The 17,012-nt window shown below is 41.8% G+C and overlaps 2 protein-coding genes across 2 annotated transcripts; one reads left to right on the top strand and one right to left on the bottom strand.

Annotated features, from left to right (window-relative positions):
* The first annotated feature begins 2,644 nt into the window (after nucleotides 1–2,644).
* On the top strand, nucleotides 2,645–7,552 carry LOC141831262 (putative ABC transporter B family member 8). Its single transcript, XM_074718670.1, has 7 exons — nucleotides 2,645–2,917; nucleotides 3,004–3,058; nucleotides 3,707–3,885; nucleotides 3,968–4,425; nucleotides 4,518–5,238; nucleotides 5,322–7,018; nucleotides 7,106–7,552. Exons 1-7 carry the CDS (start codon nucleotides 2,693–2,695, stop codon nucleotides 7,449–7,451), a joined length of 3,681 nt encoding a protein of 1,226 aa, XP_074574771.1. The 5' UTR covers nucleotides 2,645–2,692; the 3' UTR covers nucleotides 7,452–7,552.
* Nucleotides 7,553–8,337: 785 nt separating this feature from the next.
* On the bottom strand, nucleotides 8,338–17,012 carry LOC141830606 (hexokinase-1-like). Its single transcript, XM_074718008.1, has 9 exons — nucleotides 16,470–17,012; nucleotides 15,190–15,340; nucleotides 14,919–15,101; nucleotides 13,746–13,820; nucleotides 13,418–13,573; nucleotides 13,206–13,304; nucleotides 12,996–13,126; nucleotides 9,191–9,272; nucleotides 8,338–9,100 (listed from the first exon to the last, which is right to left on the bottom strand). Exons 1-9 carry the CDS (start codon nucleotides 16,739–16,741, stop codon nucleotides 8,747–8,749), a joined length of 1,503 nt encoding a protein of 500 aa, XP_074574109.1. The 5' UTR covers nucleotides 16,742–17,012; the 3' UTR covers nucleotides 8,338–8,746.

The raw sequence follows: 17,012 nt of genomic DNA, 5'->3' as shown, positions 1-17,012 counted from the left end.
GAAACACAAGTCCCATCAAACTCCATGACCATTCAACTCAAAGCAAAGCCACATCCACCTTTTCTCTGCCAAAGCAATGCTTCTTTGCCATTAACCAATTAAGTAGCCTTTTGTTGTATTTCACTATCATTTTTCCCCAAGAATTCTACAATTTATTTGTTAATCTTCTCTCCTCTCGACTACATCTTAATATCAACAACAACGACAACAACAATAATTATAACTTTTCTAACGCATTATGTTTAGTCATGAAACCGCGAATGCTAATTAGTCCATGTTTAGCATGCTCTCCCCCTCAACTAAAGTAAAGAGAAGTCATTAGCACTTTTTGAGTGGGATTAGTAGTTATCTTATCTCCGAGTCTCCTACTTGCATTTCTCGAGTGATCCTACGAGAACTTCTCGTTTCTCTCATGGAGTCAATTAGCCAAGAACCCTAAATTGGTGGTTTGTAAAACACCTCATGATCCTCACTTTTTCCTTTCTCTTTGATTCTTAAAGATTACAGTGAATATTGAACAGAGATATGCCTTTTGCACTGTTTAACTTTAGTCATTTACTTCATGAGCATATCTGGTCCTCACAATTGATGCAAACCAAGTTGGGTTGGTGCTCGAGAAAAGGATTATGGCATCGAACATAATTTGCGCGGGCACAACATGTGCATATATAGACGCATAAACGTGACCCAAAACAAAAAAATTCCGGCATAAGGTACCAAAGAGAAACCAATATCGCACGTTTGGTTCACAAGAATAATTATGCTAGTTTGGGAATAACATTTCTTATCGACTAGACTAAACGGGTTGAGTTGGATGAAACGGATTGAGTCAAGCTAGCTAGCCGAATAGGCCAATCAATGCAATCTATTCTATTCCTTGTTATTCTATTCTCTATGGATAGTGATTCCATTTCTTGCTTGTGTGTTTTTGTTCCAATGTGGAATAAAGATTGAGAAATAACCCTAAAATAGGGTTTAGCTTATTGAGAAAAAAGATTCGAAATCTTTCAAACTTTACATAAAGTTGGTGGATTTATATACAGAAGAAAAAGCTTGGTCAGAGTTAGACACTAATGTTTGTGGACTTTATGATTCATAAAGCAAACTTATAAAAAGCATAATCGACAAGGTATGAGCTGTGAGCTACACAATAATTAGCGATCAATCGTGTATCGTACTTGTTTTCTTTGTTGGACGAAGAGGAAGATCAAAAAAGACTTGATTAATAATACATATAGAGGATAATATAATATGAAATTTAGTCCAATGACATATGAGGATTCATAACCCTACTTAATATATAAGGTCAATTATTAAATAAGTTTGAAGATCGAACTCATTAAACTAAATAAATAAGTTTAAACACATATATATTCAGTTCGTTAATATTCATAAATAAAGTTTTTATCAAATTTATAAATAGAGAAAGAAGTTGTCAAAGTGAACAATCAAACTTAAAACTCATATCAAACTTCACTAGCAAAGTTTAAACTTCACTGGTCTTGATTATCTTATCAGATAAACTTGAGTAATACAAAGTTTAGCTCGGTTTAGCTATCGTTAAATATGTTGTTGAAAGAAATATGGTGCAATTTTCATATTCTAAAAATGATTAACAAAAGTATGATCGATTTAGATCTTATAAAGCTACACAACTTCTTAAAGCAAAGTTGAACTAATGGTAAACAAATCAACCCTGAAAAGTAAATTAAAAGAATTAAAGAGAAAAGGAACCGACTTGGGACCATGTTCGATCGATCATTGCCCATCTTTATTAAAACTTTACTTAATTTTCCATGTGGAACCCCTTAAAGCAACATTAGGATGAACAAAAGAAAGGTCTTGTAAAGATCCATGATAATGTATTTCTATGAACGATCATGGAAGCAGCAGAAAAAGAATTCACAAATTATTGTCAGTATAATCGAGTCTAAAATTAAATGAATTAAATTATTAAAATAGTTGTTTAAGTTTAACTTGATTTATTTTTTTATGAGTTTAAAGTTAATTTATTTAGATGTTATTGAATTTTCAATTTGAATTTATTTTATTGTTTGATTTTTTTATATATTTTTAAATTTATTTAGTTAATTAATGAACTTGATTTTATAAATTTGTTTGTTTGTTTTGAGAGTTTATTTATCTATTTATAAAATCGATAAGAGATATGAGCATAAGTTATAAATTTTGTTTGTAAACATTGATTATGAATATTATCGATCTATGTATTCAAGCTTATTCATTTAGCATAATAATACTTCATAATAATTTATAATTAAGGAGCTAGGAAGTCCCTCACCATCAACCTAAGCTAGAGACTAGGATATATAGATCGGATTGTAGAAAATAGTTTTAGTCTTTTTATTAATTTTACGGAGTTAGAATTTAAGGGTGTTTTTATCTTTTAATTTATAAGGTTAGGATTTGACTCTATTTAAACACTTATTTAATTATTTTTAAAATAATTTTTTATATTAATTGAATATAAATAAATGCTCGAATATATTTATTCTCTGCAACTTGGGCATGAGGTAACATCCACTAAAAGCACCATCTCCCCTCCCGTGAGCGCATATCTATATATATACGGCCTCGCCCATAGAGAGAACCAGCTAGCTCCCTCTCTGAGTGTCACACGCACACACACACACACCGCCATCCTCCATTTCTGAAGCTCAACCCAAAGCAGTAAATGGACGGGGGGAACAAGGAAGAAGAAGGCGAGAGCCGACCAAAAACTGGGTTTTTCCTGTTCGCAGATTGGGCCGACGTCGCCCTGATGGCGGCGGGAACGCTCGGAGCCGTCGGCGACGGCTGCTCCATCAACTGCCTTCTTCTCTTCGCGAGCTCTGTCATGAACAGCTTGGGCTACGGCAACGCTCAAAACCATGCGGACTTCATGCACGACGTCGAAAAGGTTCTACTTCTCCACGCTCTTCTTTTAATTTTCAGAAAACATAAATTTATTTATTTATTTATTTTTCTGGTTTGTGGTTTCTGCAGTACTGCTCCTACTTCGTGTACCTGGGAATAGCAGTCCTGGTGGTGGCTTTCATGGGTAATTACCACGTAATTAATTATCATTTGAGACAGTTGAGAAAGGATATCCTGCGCGACTTCTCCTGCGTGATCCGTGCACGACACCGTCAATTTATCGTCGCTACCGCCGCTTTCGCCGCGTCGTCCGGCTACTGTGAACCGCTGTCTCGGACGCGATCGACACGCCGCTCATTGGCGCTCTGTTCGGCGTCGGATTCCGATCGGATAGTGGTCGGAATCCGACGTAATTCGGTCGGAAATAGTAAAATCACACGGTCCGCAATGGCGCGGCCACTACCGACCGCGATCGGCCCGGATTCCGACTGAATCACAATCGCCGGGCGGCGGAGGACGTGCCGGCATCGCACGCTGGTCCTTCCTCAGCCGTCTGACGACCACGATTCAGTCGGAATCCGAGCCGCGATCACGGTCGGCAGAGGCGCGTCCGACCAAATTCGTCGGAGTCCGACCACTATCCGATCGGAATCTGATGTCGGACGGAGCACCGGCGAGGGGCGCGTTGATCGCGCCCGAGGCGACGGCCGGCGGTAGCCGGACGGCACGGTGAGGGCGGCGGCAACGGCAACGGCGATGGATTGCGGGTGTCGCGCACTGGTGGCGCAGTATATCATTTTCGAATTATATTAATGCTTCTTTTGCTCTGCAGAAGGCTACTGTTGGAGTAGAACGAGCGAGAGGCAGGTGCTGAGGATCAGGCACAAGTATTTGGCGGCTATTCTCCGACAAGAGGTTGCGTTCTTCGATTCGCAGGAGGCGACGACAGCAGAGATCATCAACAGCATCTCCAAAGACACTGCTCTAATTCAAGAAGTGTTAAGCGAGAAGGTGAATGATTTAACAAATCGATCGAATTCAAAAATCCAAAGTTGAATCTTACTCATGCATGAACACATGCTTGTTCTTTCAGGTGCCGCTGTTCATCATGCACTCCTCCACCTTCATCTCCGGGCTGGTCTTCACGACGTACTTCTCGTGGAGGCTCTCCTTGGTCGCCCTCCCGCTCGTCGGCGTCCTCGTCATCCCGGGGCTAATCTACGGCAAGTACCTGGTCCACCTGTCGCGCGAGTCCCGCGAGGCGTACGGCAAGGCCAACGCCATCGTCGAGCAGGCATTGAGCTCGATCAAGACCATCTACTCGTTCACCGCGGAGAAGAGCATAGTGGAGAGGTACTCCGTCATCTTGGAGAAGACGGTGAGGCTGGGGATCAAGCAGGGGATCGCCAAGGGGCTCGCGGTGGGAAGCACTGGGCTGTCCTTCGCCATCTGGGCGTTCCTCGCGTGGTACGGCAGCCGGCTGGTGATGTACCATGGGGAGAGCGGCGGAAGGATTTACGCCGCCGGAATTTCCTTCGTTTTGGGTGGACTGTAAGCGAGTTTGAGCTTTTCTGGTTCTTCGTATGATCCGTCCAGCTTTGTGTTTGTTTCTGGTTGTGAAATCCATGGATCGGTGTACGTAGATCTCTTGGCATGGCGCTGCCGGAGGTGAAGCACTTCTCGGAGGCATCGGTGGCGGCGAAGAGGATACTCGAGAGGATCAACAGGCGGCCGCGAATCGATGCGGAGGATCCCAAGGGGTTGAAAATGGAGGAGATGCATGGCGAGGTGGCGTTCGAATCGGTCCAGTTCGCGTACCCTTCGCGGCCGGAGGTGCCCGTGCTGAAAGACTTCAGCCTCCGGGTCCCGGCGGGGCAGACGGTGGCGCTGGTGGGCACCAGCGGGAGCGGCAAGTCGACGGCCGTTGCGCTGCTGCAGCGGTTCTACGACGCGGACGCCGGCGCGGTGAGGATCGACGGCGTGGACATCAGGAAGCTGCAGCTGAAGTGGATCAGGGCCAAGATGGGGCTGGTGAGCCAGGACCATGCTCTGTTCGGGACGTCGATCAGGGAAAACATTTTGGTGGGGAAGCCCGGCGCCACCTCCGGCGAGGTGTACGCGGCGGCCATGACAGCGAATGCCCACAACTTCATCCGGCAATTGCCGGAGGGATATGAGACCAAGATCGGGGAGAGAGGTGCGCTTCTCTCCGGCGGCCAGAAGCAGCGAATCGCCATCGCCAGAGCAATCATCAAGAACCCTGCGATTCTTCTTCTCGACGAAGCCACGAGCGCGCTCGACTCTGAATCGGAAAAGCTGGTGCAGAATGCCCTCGATCAAGCTTCCATGGGAAGAACAACACTGGTAAAAGCAAAGAAAAACCTAAACTTTCCTCTTCGTCTGCAACACATGAAGCATGAATCCTTGTTGCTGTTGTGATGGATCAGGTGGTCGCTCACAAATTGTCGACGATTAAGAACGCCGACCAAATCGCGGTGGTAGATTGCGGAAGGATCGTGGAGATCGGCACCCACGACGAGCTCATCGCCGAGAAAAACAGCCACTACTCTCGCCTGGTGAAGCTACAGAGGATCCCGAGCAATCTCGATCCGGAGCCGGAATCCTTCCGCCCTTCCTCCGTCGCCAGGAGCAGCGCGAGCCGCCTCAGCCTCACCAAAGCCAGCCCCGGCTCCTTTTCCGCCTTCTCCGAGGACCAATCCACCGCTTCCGTCGCCGCCTCCCCTGCGCCCTCCTTCTCTCGGCTCCTCGCCATGAACGCGCCAGAGTGGAAGCAGGCTGTGGTCGGCAGTCTCTCCGCCGTCGTATTTGGATCCGTTCAACCGGTCTACGCCTTCTCGATCGGCGGCATGATCGCCGCCTTCTTCCTCCAAGACCACGACGAGATGAAAGCCGCCATCCGCCGCTTTGCCCTGATTTTCTCCGCCCTTTCTCTGGTTTCGATCCTCGTCAACCTGTTACAGCACTACAACTTCGCCTACATGGGCGAGCGCTTGACGAAGCGCATTCGGATACGGGCGCTGGAAAAGATCCTAACTTTCGAGGTAGCGTGGTTCGACGACGACGAGCACTCCAGCGGGGCGCTGTGCTCGCGGCTGAGCCACGAGGCGGCGTTGGTGAAGACGCTGGTCGCCGATCGCCTATCCCTGCTGCTCCAGACCGCCTCCGGCGTCGTCGTTGCCATGACCATGGGGTTGGTCATCGCCTGGAAGCTGGCTCTGGTCATGATCGCGATCCAGCCCTCGACGATGATCTGCCACTACGCCAAGAAGGTGGTGCTGTCGCGGGTGTCGGTGGCGCTGGCGAAGGCGCAGCACAGCAGCACGCAAATCGCCATCGAGGCCGTGTACAACCACCGGATGGTGACTTCCTTCGGATGCGCCGACAAGGTGCTGGAGCTCTTCAAGGAGGCGCAGGAGGAACCGGTGAGGGCGTCGAGGAAGAAGGCGTGGGTCGCCGGCCTGGCGACCGGGAGTGCGCCGTGCCTGTCGTTTCTGTCGTGGGCGTTGGACTTCTGGTACGGAGGGAGACTGTTGCGGTCCGGCGAGATCTCCGCCGGAGACGTGTTCAAGACCTTCTTCATCTTGGTGAGTACGGGAAAGGTAATTGCCGAAGCCGGCAGTATGACTTCGGACCTGGCCAAGGGCGCCACCGCCGTGGCGTCGGTGTTCGAGGTGTTGGACCGTCAGTCCTTCATATCTGCTTCTTCTTCCTCTCCTTCTCCTTCTTCCAATGGCGAGATCAAGCAGATACAGGGAAAGATCGAGATCCGGAAGGTGGACTTCACGTACCCGACGCGGCCGCAGTGCCCGGTGCTGCGTGACTTCAGCCTGGAGGTGAAGGCCGGGACGAGCGTGGGCTTCGTCGGCCGGAGCGGCTGCGGCAAGTCCACCGTCGTCAGCCTCATCCTGCGTTTCTACGACGTCGACCGCGGCGTCGTCCGCATCGACAGCACCGACGTCCGGGAGCTCGACCTCATCTGGTTCCGCGGCTTCACCGCGCTCGTCAGCCAAGACCCGGTCATCTTCTCCGGCACCGTCCGTGACAACATCGCCCTGGGCAAACCGAGCTCCACCGAGGATGAGATCGAAGCCGCACGAGCCGCCAACGCCCACAACTTCATCTCGTAATTAATAACCACAACAACATTCCGATCAAATTCAATCAAGAGATAGCTAGATTGATCATAACTAAACGAACGAAATGGATGCAGATCGCTGAAGGACGGGTACGACACCAACTGCGGGGAGAAGGGAGCGCAGCTGTCGGGAGGGCAGAAGCAGAGGATCGCCATCGCGAGGGCGATCGTGAGGAACCCGAGGATCCTGCTGCTGGACGAGGCGACGAGCGCGCTGGACGTGGAGTCGGAGAGGGCGGTGCAGGAGGCGCTGGACCGAATCATGGTGGGCAGGACGACGGTGGTGGTGGCGCACCGCCTCAACACCATCAAGAAGCTCGACTCCATCGCCTTCCTCGGCGAAGGGAAGGTGGTGGAGCGGGGAAGCTACGCGCAGCTGATGGCCAAGAAGGGAGCCTTCTTCGACCTCGCCGCTCAGTGACGCCGTCGAATCTCCTCCGGCGATACCGTACAAGTCATAAATCGAGTGCAAATGGCGGATAGCTGTAAACGAACTAGCTGTGAGTTTCTTCGATAACATAATGGAATCTAAAATAAATTAAATCATCTAATATAAAATGATTATTCTAATTTAATTTAATTTTTTTTATAAATTTGATTGAAAATTAACTTACACTTGTGGCACCCCTCTCTTTCAAAAGGATTCACGGCATATTAAGCTCGGGTAAGATTCTTCGCTTTGCATCGAATTAAACCACATGCTCCATTGCTTGTGCGGGCTCCTATCAATTCCTTTGAGTTTCATTCTTGACTCCTGAGACAGGATACTTAATACGTTAGCTACAGCACTGCACGGATCGATACACACAGCGCTTAGTACCTATCATTTATAACTAAGACTGTTGGGTATCTAAGCAGAGTACTTTTGTGTTCTTTTATCAAATTCTCAATTTAAATTTATTTAATTATTTAAAATTTTTTATATTTTAAATTTAGTAAATTTGATAATATAAACTTATTTATTATTTAAAAAATATTTATTCAACATACCAATAAAAAATTTATTGATAAATTTTATTCTCAAATAATTCACGAAATTCTATTAATAAATATTAACAAACTGAACACATATTTAAATTTATTTATTTATTAAATGAACATCAATAAATTCTTATCAAATAAAATATCAAACAAACTCACATAAATTTAATTCATTTATAACCCTAATAATATCAATTCAGTAGTTTGCACAGTTCATGGCCATGGCCACCGACCAACTCAAGCTCACCATCGAGCTCACAAAACGCAGCGGCGAGCTCGCGACAAGACCGCCATGAGCTCATGGATCCAAATGCAGCTCAGCAACAGAAATCCAAACAGGAGAGTCTTATTTCATAACCATGCACTCAGTCAGGCACAAGGAAACCATGGAGATGAACAAAGTTACAGAAAAAAACTGGAAAGTTTCTTGGAACAGCAACATTCTCCAGAGGCGCAGCTCATCGACATAAACTGAGGAAGGCGATCCTATCGTCTCCATTTATTTTGATCAGTGAAAAAAGGAAATATCGAAGAAAAAAGGAAAGAAAAACTAAACCGAGGACCGCGGCAATGGCGATTGCAGAATACACAAGTCTTTGCTCTTCTTGTGGTGGGCAGTTCCTCCTTGTTTCTACTGCTATCATATGCCTATCTCAAAGGTTAACTTAACCATTTCCTTCAGATAAAATAAAACAGGATGCAAGGTTCATTAGGCTATGTATTCGACGATGCTCGTTAGGACTCTTCGAGCTCTAGATACTGCGAGTGAGACGCTGCAAGGAGGGATGCTCCGATGCCTGACCCATCGTTCGCCAGCTTGATGATGATGGATGTCGAGGCTTCAGGCCCGAGCATCTCCTTGAGGGTGCTCTGCAAGCAATCACTGAATATGGTGTAGTGCTCATAGAGCCCACCATCCATCGCAATGACGGTCTTTGGCAGTTTACTGCCATCCTTTGGTGGAGCATCACGCCCGATCTTCTTCAGAATGCCGACTATGCCGGCTGCAGCCAAGCGAGCACCGCGCTTGGCAACTATGTCGCAGATTTGGATGACCACTTTTCGTGTTTTGAGAGATGTATTAGGGATCTGTGATCCAAGGAGCAGAAGACTTGATAAGAAACACATGTTGCATGAAAAAACAGTATGGATAGGATCATCTCGGGAACAAGTATGTACCCCCAAGATTTCCTTCAGCTTAGTCCCGACTACTTTTAGATCAGGTGAGTTGTCATGGTGGATTGCAGACATGGCAGGTGTTCTGTGAAACTCAATTTGGCAACTTGATCAGAAAAAAAATACTGTGAAGAAAGAAAGAGAGATCGCGACTTTGCAATAGAAAACACACCGCAATGAAAAGCATAAAGCTAAAGCCAATACAGGAAAAAGAGTGATAAACAACAGAATGTAAGGTTCAAATAAGAATATTGATGTTAACATATGCTCGAGCGGTTAACAACTAGATCAATACCTTCCTATCAGTTCTAAATTCTTTAACACTCCTTGTATGGACAAGCAGATTACACTAGAGCATACAAGCCTACGTACAATGATTTAAATAGGGCATATCTGTCTAATCGCTGAGGCAGACAAACTTAAACACAAGAAACACCTGCTTTTGCACAGAATAAGGGTGGTATTTTCTCACAAAGGTTAAAAAATAGGTAAGGACCTTATTAAATTTTATCAAGATAAATTGAAGTCAAGCGATTCATACTTTGCAACAAGTTTTAGATCATGAATCAAGTACAAGACGACATAATAAATTTATAGTGTAGCAACTGAAGTTTAAGAGTCATCATAAATTGGCTAGTGAATAGGAACAAAATCGTTGATCAACTAAAACCAGTTATGAAACTAAGATGATCTCTCCATTTGCAAATTAAATAAGTCAAGGTGATGGTAAGAAGAGCAGTTTGTTATTTTTGCATTGTCCTAACGAAGAGACGAAGATAGACAGAAAACTTGTTCAAGTTAAGCTTATTGTTTCAAAATTTGTGCTTGTAGAGGTATCATAAAGGTGCTAAAATCAATGGAATTTGTTCGTCAGAAAACTCAGCAAGTCTGAGATGCTGCATTGCCTGCCTTAGAATATTTGGTCATTCAGGCAACTACATGGACTTGCATTGCCATTGGGCGAGAATTGAGTATCTGAGCATACTCAGATAATCAGTTAAATTAGAAGCTGAGTCAAAAGATAATGCACGATTGAGTCAAAATATATCATAATTCATTTGGTATGATCCAATATTCATTTGGTGCAAGCAATAGAATTTTCACTGTTTTATTTTTCATAATTCAAGATTATAGTAATGCCTCATGAATTACAAGAGTTCAAATCATAATCATGGCATTATTCTTTCATTGGATTCTGGATTAGTTCAATCAATAAAGAGTCACTGGATCCAAATACATTTTAGGCATAACTAGCTGATTTCTATTTGAAACTAATCCAAGTGCGATACTAGAATTACCGATTTAATTGCAGATAATCATTATTTCTGTTCATCCAATTTGCAATACCAGCAAATCTTACTATTTAATTGCACTTAATACTAATTATAGTTAGTTCAATTAGTTAAATATTGGCTTTAGGAGAAACAAAAAGTTAATTGACAATACTTGGCTAAATGAGATGATGGATTAAGATTTAAGCCCTTTCCTGATATTAAATCTGGATTGTGTTCATTCGATCAAAAATATAGTAGTCAGCCAGAAATAAAATTGGATTTTATTACTGATGACTAATATCAAGAATCTCAAGAAAGAATGGCGTCATTACTAAGATTTTAGTCCTTGATTTCATGTAATCGACAATCTATGGTAATTCATTGGAAACACTCTGATTACTAATACTCTTTAACCCATCTCTTCGGTACGAGCCAATTCATGTTAATCTTAGCTATGTTCAAACTTGTTCCTTAGAAAAATAAATGTGCTCGAGGTGATCTAAATATTAACCAAGCTAAACATTTTGTTTTCAAGATTGTTTATAAAAAGTTCATAGTGTGAGCTCAACTGGAGCTCTGATTAAGCTCCACTATACACAAGGTTATCCATTAAGTTAGCTAAGATCATGATTTAAAATCTCGACCTGCGCCGAAGTTTTGGTATTATATTGTGTTATGCCGATATGATTTTGATATCTTTTAAATATAAAACTATATCAATTAAAAATAAAAAATTTAATTTAAATATTAAAAATATAAAAAGGAAATAATTTTTTAAAAAATAAAAAATACGCAGCATTTTTATATGGTAAATAAATAATTTATAATATATTTTTGAAATTAAAATATTTTTTATATATATATGTTAAATTAATGGAATAATTTTATTAGAGTTTGATTATGTCTATTTAGATTATCTATTATAGTTAGAAGTTGATCGAAATTATTAATATAAGCTTTATTAATTTAATTTTAATTTTCCTATGTTTCTGCTTGCACCCCACGCACAACCCGCCAAGGTCGTGGCGACATCCGCGTCCCCATTGCGACCCGCAGAGGTCATGGCGACCTCCGCATCCTCGTCACGACCTGCAGAGGTCACGGCGACCTCCGTGTCCCTGCTAAGATGTGATCTAAGGTGGTTGTGGCGCGTGTGTCCCCGTCGCGACCAACAGAAATCCCTTGCACGGTGTCGGTGGTGCCGGTGTCAGGCGGAATGGTAAATTTGACTAGGCATAGAATTGTATTTTAAACCATGGCTAAAACATAATACACCGACAAAATTCATGCTATTTCTTCAGTTTTTTAGAATAATACCATTGATATATCTTACATATATATATATATATATATATATATATATATATATATATATATATATATATATATACATGAGTTACATAACAAGTTACTAGGCAAGCTTGTGAACAAGTCTGCTCATGAACTACTCACAAGCTTCCATGCATACTAATTAAATCGTCGTCATAAATGTTCAAAGCTCATTTTGCTTATTGTATCGAGCTTATAAATATGCCCAAGTTTGTTCCTCTTGAATTTTTTGATACCAAAAGGAACAGGAACAGGAACAGGCACAGTTGAGACACAATTGATTCATTTACATTCCTAGTACCAGCTCTCAATCTAAATTGATGTTTCTCAATAATTCTTCACATGATATTTGGAAATATAAACATGTCTGAACAATTTTCTGCCACAGTATATATCTCGTGTCGATACCTTCTAGGGACCTAATTTGTCAGACATGACAATGGCATGTTTAACCACCTTTGCAAAATGAAATTGTATCAGATTGTGGTGAACTCGCCTTCAAAAAGTGAAGACACTTGAGATCTTTGTGTTTCATGTAAATTGAATCATGCTCTTGCGAGCGCTTATATCTTGATAAGGGCATTAATTCCCTATTTGATATATTGACTATTTGTTGAATATCCTATCTCATTTCTCTAGACTTGTATCAATATACACCACTATATTTATATGTTCAAATGCAATCAATTGATCCAATAGTTGGATGAAACAAATCAATCAGTGTGGAAGGTGTAAAGGGTAAAGAGAGACGAAATAAAACTCAAGACAATGCAATAAAAAAAAAAAATTTAATTGTACTGAACAGTACTAGTTATAATGACATAGCCTTGTATAGATTTCAATGGTATCACTAACGATAGATGGGGAACCATAATCAAGGATATCTCACCTCCATATTTGCTATGACAAGATAATTTATATATTTCAACAAAGCATACTTTAAATAATTTGTATTCAACTGGTCTTAGCTAAACTGCTAACAGAGACGATTGAGTTATAAGAGATAGATGATTAAAGATATGATATGTCTACTATGATGTCTTTCTTTTTGTTCTTTTTTTTTAGAATGTACCGTATGGAAGGCAACAAGTCCAAATCCTAGCTACCTATAGCTAAAATAAAAGTTTTATTGTCGATAATATGGACAACCGTCCCAAGCAACATAATTTAAAGAGCACTAATTTGTTAGTAAAGATCAAACATACCGGAGTATGAATGGAGTTTCAAGTTTTGGCGGGACAGTATCTCCAAACAAGGCAGTTTCAGTAGCCAATTTTAGGAGTACTCTTCGTAAAATTTCACCCAGGTACATTCCAGACATTAACTTTTCAAAAATCTGCAACAAGAAATCTAATTGCTTATATAAATTGATACGAGTCCTCATAACCAAAAAAGTTCGTAAACATATGCATCACCTGTTCGCCAGGATTCAGACTCGCTGCATCTAGTGCTTGGTCATAATCTGTTAGAGGAAGATGAGATGACCTGAAATTTCCCCACTCCATGTTGATAACCTAAATATTAACAATATAAACCATGAAAAATAGACCTGCAAACAGCTACACAATAGCCTTGCTTCCCTATCTGATTAGTTTGTCAAAACCATATTAGAGGGGCTGGTGCTTACCATCTCCCCTGATTTGGGTAGGAGACCATGCCATTTGGGTATTGCATGAGCACGCTCTACGTAAGCTGCATTGGTCCCTGTGCCTAATATCACAGCAGCAACTACATCACGATCATAATATCTCCCCCCGGCTAATGTCCCAATTGTATCATTCACCTGTGCCAAAGAATTACAGCCAGTTTACTAAATCTAATCTATCTATCTATCTATATATCTATATATATATATATGGATTATAACAAAAATTGATTACGACAGTCAATTGGCTGCAAATTGAAATCTGTGGACAAATCTTTCAGTAATAGGGAAAGGTATAAGAGAAACATACCAGTGCTGAGACTCGCATGTCCAGGCCTTGTCTTTCCATGGCCTTGGTCAACTCAGCTACCACATCTTCCCCAACCTGCTTTTAACAAGAGCATTAACAAACTGAGGTAAAAAATGATTATGATGTATGACTTGCACAAGCAATGCCCAAAAAAGTACTTCAGATATGTCTAAGAGCTCCAATTTCAATCATTTAATTAAATCAATTGCCAAACATAATGACCATAGACTGAGATTTTTAAGCTACCGATTGGTATAAATCTGCGAGAATGTGCATTCAATGAGCGAATTGAGAAATCAAAAAACGAAGTGTTCCATGGCCGCAAGTCTTTTGAGAAATTTGAAGAAAAACTATTGAATATTAGTAGAGAAAAACAAAAACCAAAATAAGGTTATAGAGTAAAGGGTTTTCCTAATTTGCTTTTGTAGTTTTAAAACCATCCTATTTAATCCCTGGTTGTAACTGTTTGCGATAAATTTATAAGCATAATGAATGGAAACAAATGGGAAAAGCAAGCATGTAGTTTCAAAATAATGTTTATCTCCTCATAGCATGGCTGTCAATAGGACAATCTTACAATCTTACAGGACAAATGACCAAGATGATCTAGATCCCATGTAAGATTGGAATTAGGTTGAGGTGTTACAATCTTACACCTTGATCCTATGTTCCCTCATCATGCTTAGATAAGATTGCGATCATGGAGACATCGACTTAACCAGATATGCAAAAAAACACACCAAAGATTATGGACAAATTTAGTGAAAATCTTTGAGTTTTAACAAATGATCATTAGAAAAGAAAAAACACGAAACAAAGATGGAAACTTTCATTTCGGCTGCAAATCATAATCTGATAACCTATAATTATATGAGAACCATCAGATTTCGAAAAACATATTTACACAAAACATAGCGAAGAGATACAATATATGTGTTTCTAGCTTCTATTGCAAATTATATTCTAAAATCTAAAGGTTCATAAAATAATTAAAATATGAGCATTGTTTTTTCTAGAAAATTACAAATTACTCTGTCTGACTTTCGGCAGGGAACAAAAACAGAAGCTTTTTTAAAGTGAGCTACAAAAATGATCAGGCAAGAAAACTAGTTTCATCAAGCAACGTGAGAAAGAATTTCACTGAATGAAGCTAAATAGGTGGTCAGGAATTACCGTGCTATCGATATTAAAACCTTTTGTCCATTTAATTAGGGTGCCTGATGCAATTGAAGATTGTCTCACAGGAAAAGAGAAGGTAAATCCAAGCTCCCTCTGCCTACCAATAGGAAGGTGAAAATCATCACCTTCAGCAGCAACAAATTTTGCTAAAGCTGAAGCGATAAAATCAAAAAGTTCCTGAAAATGTTCTCAAATGTAAGCAAGGGTAGGTACTCCAGATGTCAAAAATGAATAATTAACATAACAATCAGGGTTTTTGAATTACATCTGAGCCTCCAACCATTAGATGTGGTGGTATGGAGACCTCCTCAAATTCTTGCTTGACAACACGTTTCTCCTTCCCTCCTAGTTGTACACGAAGTACTCGGAAGTTGGTTCCTCCAAGGTCTAAAGCATAATACAATCCTGTCTCATCCCTTGAAAATAATATCCAAGGACACAGAGGTATTAATTTAGAATGTCAACGTAAACTTGAAGTTGTATATTGAATACAACACTAGAAAAAAATACAGCAGTTTAATTGTAACCTCAGTTCATTCTTGATGACTGTTCTTCATTCAGACACAAATCCAAGTCAAAATTTAAATGAAATTCCCTAAATGATATATGTTTCATATATATACTCTCTGCATAAAATTAAACATTTTTTCTTATTTTTTTTTCAGAACAATTTATTCACCATGGTACTTCAGCGTTCTTTAAGGCAGCCATGAGTTAACCAAAATTCTCAAGCCAATGCTAGCAGGTTAGATGCATGGTACAATTAAAAGTAAAATAAATCACTGGCTTGAACTTACAATTCTCTGATGCTATGTCATCGACAGTTAGCAGCATCTAAAGCAATCTCACAAGGAAAATTGATAAAACCCCAAAACATTAGAAAAGCCAGCGATGGAAAGCATTCAAGAAAATGGGAAAATTAGGTAGTTCTCAGTGGCAAATTCTCCTAAAATTATCTTTATTATAATCCAAGGAGATCCAGGTACACAGAAGTGCAACAACTTCAAAACTTTTAAAAGCTTGTAAATATTCAAAATTATTAAGTCCAAAGCCAGCTGATGATATGAAATTATGAAGTAAATAAAACTTTGCGAATATTCCACATGTCTACGGCGATCACTGATTCCTCAGATTGACCATGTTATCATCACTCCAGCTAAAAATGACTAGTGTTTAGGGTGGGCGGATTGCCCATTCACCAAAGTGTGCCTATGCCTCATTGATCCATTGATTGTCCCATTTATTACCAAAATAGGGATAAAAGAAGCATCCTGAAAATTCTATTGAAATCAGGGTGAAGAAGGCACAAACAGACAGAAGAAAGATAATAGGAGAATAAATTACAATTGAAACATAGTTTTTTTTTCCTTAATAACTTCAGTCTATTGCTAGCTCTGTTAAATTGATACGAGATCCAGCCATGGCACTGTGAAATTGCTAAACTCTGCGGAGTTTACAAAAAGAGAGCTCGCGACCAAAATAACAAATTTCTAATTCCACGCTATACATAAAATTGATCGTTTAACAAGGGAAGAAGGCATATACCCAGTGGGCAGGTTGTCGACGTAGCTGATCAGCATCTTCAGCTTGCTGCCGCCCTCGGAGGCGAGGCCTGCGTGCATCTCCACCGTCATCGCGTCCGCCACCTGTCGCAGCTTCCCGATGGGCGTGGCGGCCCGATCCTCGAACTCCTTAATAACCGCAGCGACCCGCGACCACCGACCCGAGCTCTTCATACGGTGCCGCACAACGAGCACCGCCACGGCGCACGCGGCCGCAGCGCACACCACCGTCGTCGTCACTGCCACCTTCCTCATGCCTCCCGAACCAGCGCTATTCCTAGCCGATCCGACGACCCGCTGCCCACCTCCCAACGGATCCGGCGACTACCCCTTGGAGCTCCGTCTTCCAAGATCCCTCCACGGGATTTCAAAAAAGAAAACTGAAATCGCAAGATCAAAGATGAAACTTTGTGAGAATCCGCACCTTCCTGTGCTCGATTTGGATCGAAGGGGAAGGGAAAGGAGAGATTTTGAAGGCGGCTTCCTCAGGAATTTGCCAACCTCTAGGGCCGGGGCAGAGAGGGCA

The sequence above is a fragment of the Curcuma longa genome, chromosome 6 (assembly GCF_044706935.1).
Source record: "Curcuma longa cultivar G26 ecotype Majalengka, Jawa Barat chromosome 6, ITB_CL_G26_1.1, whole genome shotgun sequence".
NCBI classification, from domain to species: domain Eukaryota; kingdom Viridiplantae; phylum Streptophyta; class Magnoliopsida; order Zingiberales; family Zingiberaceae; genus Curcuma; species Curcuma longa.
The sequence above is the reverse complement of the archived record's forward strand: the minus strand, read 5'-3'. Positions and strand labels throughout refer to the sequence as shown.